This window comes from Heteronotia binoei, chromosome 21 (assembly GCF_032191835.1).
Source record: "Heteronotia binoei isolate CCM8104 ecotype False Entrance Well chromosome 21, APGP_CSIRO_Hbin_v1, whole genome shotgun sequence".
NCBI classification, from domain to species: Eukaryota; Metazoa; Chordata; class Lepidosauria; order Squamata; family Gekkonidae; genus Heteronotia; species Heteronotia binoei.
Window position 1 is genome coordinate 73,847,128 of NC_083243.1, and position 6,000 is coordinate 73,853,127.

At 40.8% G+C, this 6,000-nt stretch overlaps 1 protein-coding gene across 1 annotated transcript in view; it reads right to left on the reverse strand.

Moving 5' to 3' along the window:
* FMN1 (formin 1) overlaps nucleotides 1–5,069 on the reverse strand; it is a 266,553-nt gene extending 261,484 nt beyond the window's left edge. Inside the window, exons 1-2 of the mRNA XM_060262294.1 lie at nucleotides 3,468–5,069; nucleotides 2,170–2,287 (exon numbers count right to left, since the gene is read on the reverse strand). Coding sequence (XP_060118277.1) covers nucleotides 2,170–2,287; nucleotides 3,468–5,060 — 1,711 coding nt within the window. The 5' untranslated portion in view covers nucleotides 5,061–5,069. The remainder of the gene's footprint in view (nucleotides 1–2,169; nucleotides 2,288–3,467) is intronic.
* Between the last annotated feature and the right edge of the window lie 931 nt (nucleotides 5,070–6,000).

Sequence of the window (6,000 nt, forward strand, 5' to 3'; positions counted from 1 at the left end):
ACTGCAAAAATTATTGTGCTCTAGGGTCAATTTTCCTAAGCTAAGACAAAAATGTGTAAGCTGAAGGCTAAAAATCTGTGAGCTAGCTCATGCTAACTCAGCTTAGAGGGAACACTGGTTGGCAGTCCCTGTATGTTGCTTCAGGCCCACTCTTGAATCTTGTCCCATCACACCAACACACCAACTGGTGGACCTCTTGATGATACCAGGTTTTTTGGCCACTGTGTGAGAGAGTGTTGGACTGGATGGGCCATTAGCCTGATCCAACACAGCTTCTCTTGTTTTTAAGATCTTATTACCAACTGTTTAATTTATGTGAAACAAAAAAGAATAAGAAGCAGAACAGGAGTTCATGCTACCCATTTCTGACTTTAAACACAAACACACACAGAGCAGAAGTGAAGCTAAAGGCTACTAAGAAATTAATATGGTGGTGAAACTAGGGTTGCTAGCTCTAGGTTGGGAAATGTGGAGATTGGGAGGGGTGGAGCCTAGGGGAGGCAGAGTTTGGGGAAGGAAGGGACCTCTGCAGGGCATAATGTCATAGAGTCCACTCTCCAGAGCTGCCATTTTCTCCAGGAAAACTGATCTCTGTAATCTGGAAATCAGTTGTAATACCAAGAGATCTCCAAACCACACTTGGAGGTTGGTAGCTCTAGGAGAAACCAAAGTACCAGTTCATACACAAAAATACAAAGGCCTTTGCAAATAAATGAATTCTATTTCAACATAGTTAGGGGTACCGCTACATGTCAAATGGGTTGTAATAATCTGGATTTACTGAGATATGCATAACACAGCCACACTGGGTTACTTCTTATGATATCTACATTGAGAAACAACTGCTTTTCAGTGCCATAGCCAGTACACAATGTCAACTATATTGGGTTCTTACATACCCATGTCCAATTCAAAGTGCTACTTATTATTTTTAAAGCCCTCTGTAATCTTTTAAAGTCCTCTGTCATCTTTCTCCTCCCATCATGCCTCTAAAACCACATCTCCCAGGAGACTCCTGTTTCTCAGAGAAGTTTCTTCTGGTGGTATCCTGCTCAAGCACAGGCATTCTCTATGGTGGGTCCATTGCTCTGGAATGGCCTACCATCATGGGAATGGTGTACAGTGATGAACTGCCCTTTATGCCCACCAGGAAAAGAACAAGGGCCATAAGGTGGGTGGGGAGGAGCCACTGTTGTGAGCTGGCAGCCTCTATCTCAAACATGATGGGTGGGAACTACCACTAAGTGAGCCAGTGGCTCTGGTCTTACACAAGGTAGGTGGGAGCCGCAAGCCAGCAGTCCTCCCCCCACCTTCCTGTGAAAGGTAGATGGGCATGATCTGGCAGCACTCATCCTGTGGGAAGCAAGCTGGAACTGCTGCAAGCCTGCTCTTTCTCCTGTTTTTTTTTTATAAATGCAGACCAAAAATTGAAGAAGGGCAGGAAAAAGCACCTGGTGGCAAATGCAAACTCAATCTAATCTGAATGTGTATAGTTATTCCCAGGCCTTGGATTCAGTGGGAGCTCACAGGAGCATAGCTCCTGAACCTTTATGAGAGTTCCACCTCCTTGTCCATTGAATAGTAGGTGCATCTGCATAACAATTCCTGGATGAGCTCCACAACCTATTTTTCCTTCAAAATGACCCCTGGTTATTCCCATGACCCAAGGCAATGTATAGAATTTAATAAAGCAGCCGGTATTCTAATTCTCTATCCATATGATTTAAAAATAGCACTACTTAAATGCAATTATCAGAAAAAAACCTATATTGAAAATGATGAGTTCAACAATTAATAGTTTCTCTTACAGGTGATAAATTAGTTAATGGATTTACTCTGGTGTATCTTCACTACCTAGAGCAGTAAAATCTTGTATATGTTTAGTTCTCAGTACAAAATAACAACTAGATTGTCTCCTTTTCCTACTTGTTTGATGCAGGCATTTAGCATGGGATAAGCAGTGCAACAACAAACAAAGATGCATTATCTAAATATAATTGCCTGAAATAAAATTCCTATCTGGTAGCCTTTCAAAAGCTATTTACAGCACCAGAAATAATATAATTATTTTCCCCCATTTCAGACAGAATATAACCTTTGTCTAAGGCCTGCACTGGAAACCTAGCAGGTTTCAGGTTCTTTTACAAAAATGCCACCATTCTCTTTTACCTGCTTCAGTATATTTTAATCCAACTTTCTCTTCTTCATCTTTAGCTTTGGGTGGTGGCCAGATAGTCTGGAGTCTTCCTGGAGTCTTGTCATCCTGTTCCGAGGAGCTTGCATCAGTCTAGTAAAACAAAGCGCATTGTAATTTAAGGTCTATTAAATGTACATTTAAATACATATGTCTGTTAATGACATTGGCACAAATCATATAACAAGGTTACAATGCACAACTGAGTAAATCCCAAATGTGCACTTGGACCTACACACCAGTGGGAATTCATGCAGTAGTTTAGTGAAAGACTCCCTGCTTCTGAAAGGGATGGGGAGAGCCAGCACCCTTATAGAAGGATGCCACAAGGTGCATCAGAGACAGGGAATCACTGTATAAGCACACACCTGGTGAGTGGATAACAGCATCAATGCAGCACAGGTAATGACATTATTAGGACCACAGGCAATGCTATCTTGGCATCAGCTATGCACCTGACACTACCTCCTTATGTCCTCCAGTAAGTGGGTTAGATCCCATCTCCCTATCCATTCAATAACACTCTGCAGAAGTCAGTGAGCTGTTGCAAGAGCCATTCACCAACAATTAACAGCAGTATTGTCCTAATTTACAATAGCAATCCATTTGTACATATCATAGTATCAGTGGCACCCCATTAAAGTTCTTTTAAATTATTCTGATACAGATATATTTGTCAGCCAGTATGGATTACAGACTGTTGATTTGGAAACTGGATCTAAGTCCCAGACTAACCAGAGATTCACATAGCTGCTACCAAACAACCACATTTTAATTTTATGTTGTCATTTTTTTAAAATGAGAAGAAACCCTTGAGGCACAGAGGCACAGTACCTTTCTTCAGGGAGAGTATCTGACTGCCAATTTATAGACTAGAGACATAAGATGTTCCAGTGCAGCCTCATATGTGGGACTGAGCAGAGACTACAAAGAAGAACTTACCTCACAGTGTTGTAGTGAGGATGAACAACCCGATCAATCTACAATATTTCCTACAATATAATATTCTGCACAAACTTCAGTTCCATTTTTACTACAATACCTCAAATATTCACCAATACAATTTAACATTGCAATGCAGAACTTTTTGTTCTTTAAAAAAAATGATAGGGTCTCACAGTCCGGAGATCCCAAAGTCTGGTCCTCCTTTTTCAGTTTTAATTATTCAGCTCATACCCATCTAATTAGCTCATGCCCATCCATTAAATATCTCAGATTAATATTTTAAAATGTGTACAGTCCACATTTGTATTAAGAAATTTAATCAACCTACTGGTTTTGTATCGCTTGCTCCATCCCCAGATTTTGTTTTTGACCTTTCAAATATTGCCTTCAAAGATTCCTTTTCATGTCTCATTTTGCGTTTTATTGCTTCTAGCTCTGAAGTGTCTGCAGTTGTTTCTTTTTTGGGAGGGCGCGTGAATAAAGCTTTGAATGCATCTAGAGCTGACTCAGCAGGACTTGGTTTAAATTCTTCAGTGGGGTTTGAAGGTTCTGTTCGCATAGATGATTTGCTTTCTTGACTGCTATCACTGCCTCCAGAGTCACTTGTTACCTCAACAGAATCTTTATCATCATTTTTAGGCCCTAAAAGTTGAGAGAGTTGTTCCAGAAAGGTTGGACTAGCTTTAGGCTCAGATAGCTTCCTTTTAGATAACAGATCAGGTGCAATATGGGATTTTTTTACAGGCTGCCTTAATTTAATCATAGCCAAGTCACTGTCCTTCTGTTTGATTTCAGTTACACTTTCCCCCAGATCTCTGGACTGTCCTTTTTTCCGTACACGTAATCCACTAAAGAATGCTGGAAGCTGAAAGGACTTTTCAGTTGCAACTGGCTTTTTGATAGATACACTACTAGAACTGCTTGCCAGAGATCCTTGATCTTCTCCAGACTCCTGAGCATCTTCTCCTGTAGTAGGAAGGCTAATACTGTACTCATCTCCCGGCATTATGTTTTCACTATCAGAGCCAATTTCCTGTAGCGTATCATCCATTGCTGTTACAGGCAGTTTAGAAGTTGGTAGAGATAGTTCTGTATTGTCTCCACTTGTAGTATCACCAGTTTGTCTATATCCTCCTGTTTCCTGCTCTTCCTTACTCTGGTCATTATCCTGCAAAGTCACAGCACTGTTGAACATAGATTCACTTTTTGTGTTTTCATCACAGTGTATATTTGTGGCCTCATCATCTGATTCTGTGTCACTTGTTGTATGAACCAAAGTACCCTGAACAAGAATGACATCCTTGTTGTTTTTTCTGCTGAATTCAGACAAAGGCGAATGTAGCAATTCGGTACTACAAAGAGATGGCTCCTTCTCCTCAGGCTTCTTCGGTTCCAAGTCAGCTGGGCTGCCAGCACCAGCCTTGCAGTCATCTGGGAAACCAGAGTTGGCTTCAGAGTCAATTGTGGTGTCAACATCAGCTTCAGGGTCACCTGAGGCACCAGCAGCATGCACAAGGTGAGATGTATCACAGGGGCCTAGCACCCCTGAGAACACTGAGAAAGTAGCATTGCTATCTAAAGCAAATAAGCTGCCAGTACCAGCATCCAGAGTAGCTAGAACATTATTTGTGCTTTGTGGTATTTCACACTTTGCTTGTAGTACTTCTGGAAGACCAGCTATTCTTGGAGCCTCATCATGACCAATATTGTTCCCCTCTTCCTGGCTGTCAATATGGATATCACCATTAACATTTCGAAATGCTTTAAGAACTGCTTGTTCTTCTGATGCCCTGGAGTCCAATTTATCTGGAAATCCAAAAAGTGCTTTCACAGAAAGTTTAGTGAAAAGAGTCTGGCCTGTTTCAGCTTTTGTTGTATTCTCTAAGAGCTTGTTGCAATCAGAAGTTTGCTTTGCCTCCATGTCGGGCAGATCACATATGCTATTTCATTTCAGTACAGTGACTCCCAAGCAACATTTTCATTAGTTAATTTAAAAAACCACATAGAGAAGCAGCTCCAGCAGATCAGACTACCCTCTTTCTCATTTTCAGTGCAGCAGTCTGAAATGCAAATTTCTGTTGAAGTTTACAACTTGTACACAGAAGAAAATGGAGAGATTTTGCATGTTGTTGCACAGCATAAATTTCCTCAGCAGTGTCACAACTTATTCACAAATAGGTCTTTTTTGTTAAGGCAAATCTTCTACAAAGTAATCATTGCTATTCTGTCTCCTACACACATAGTTGTACTTACTAGAAAGCACAGTGAACGAGCTACAGTTCACACTGAACAGCTGGTACTTGCAGTTTGCTACTTCCTTATGTCGGTTCCAGAGACAGTAACATTTCTCAACAGAAAACTCCCGAAAGACAGTTTTGTGTTCCAAAGACAGTTTCTTCTCCACTACGGTCAATGTTGTTTTTAGAAAATCCTTCAAAGGAGGAAATGCTAGAAAATCCCAACAGAAAAGTTTTGGACACCAATTATATGCCTTCTTTTAACTTCTGGAGAGTTCCGACTGCTGAAAAGCTCCAGTTAACTGAACGCAGTGCCCTTGAAGCTGAATACAAGAAATACACTCTTCCGCTTTCCTTCAGGTTGCATCTGGAATGCTGATTCTAGCCAGTGAACATCAACCAACAAGACAGGTTTCGTATTACCTTTTAAACTCTGCACAGCTATTTCTGTGGACTATAAACAGGTACTTATCGGACATATTCACCACACCTACGGATTAGAAATGACATGGGAGGGAAATGTAAACAGCCACAACCCAGCAGTGTGTAATTAACTCTACAAAGAACAGAAATGTGTAAGTACGCCTCTGCTGTATGTAATCCAAAATAAAGTGATTTACACAG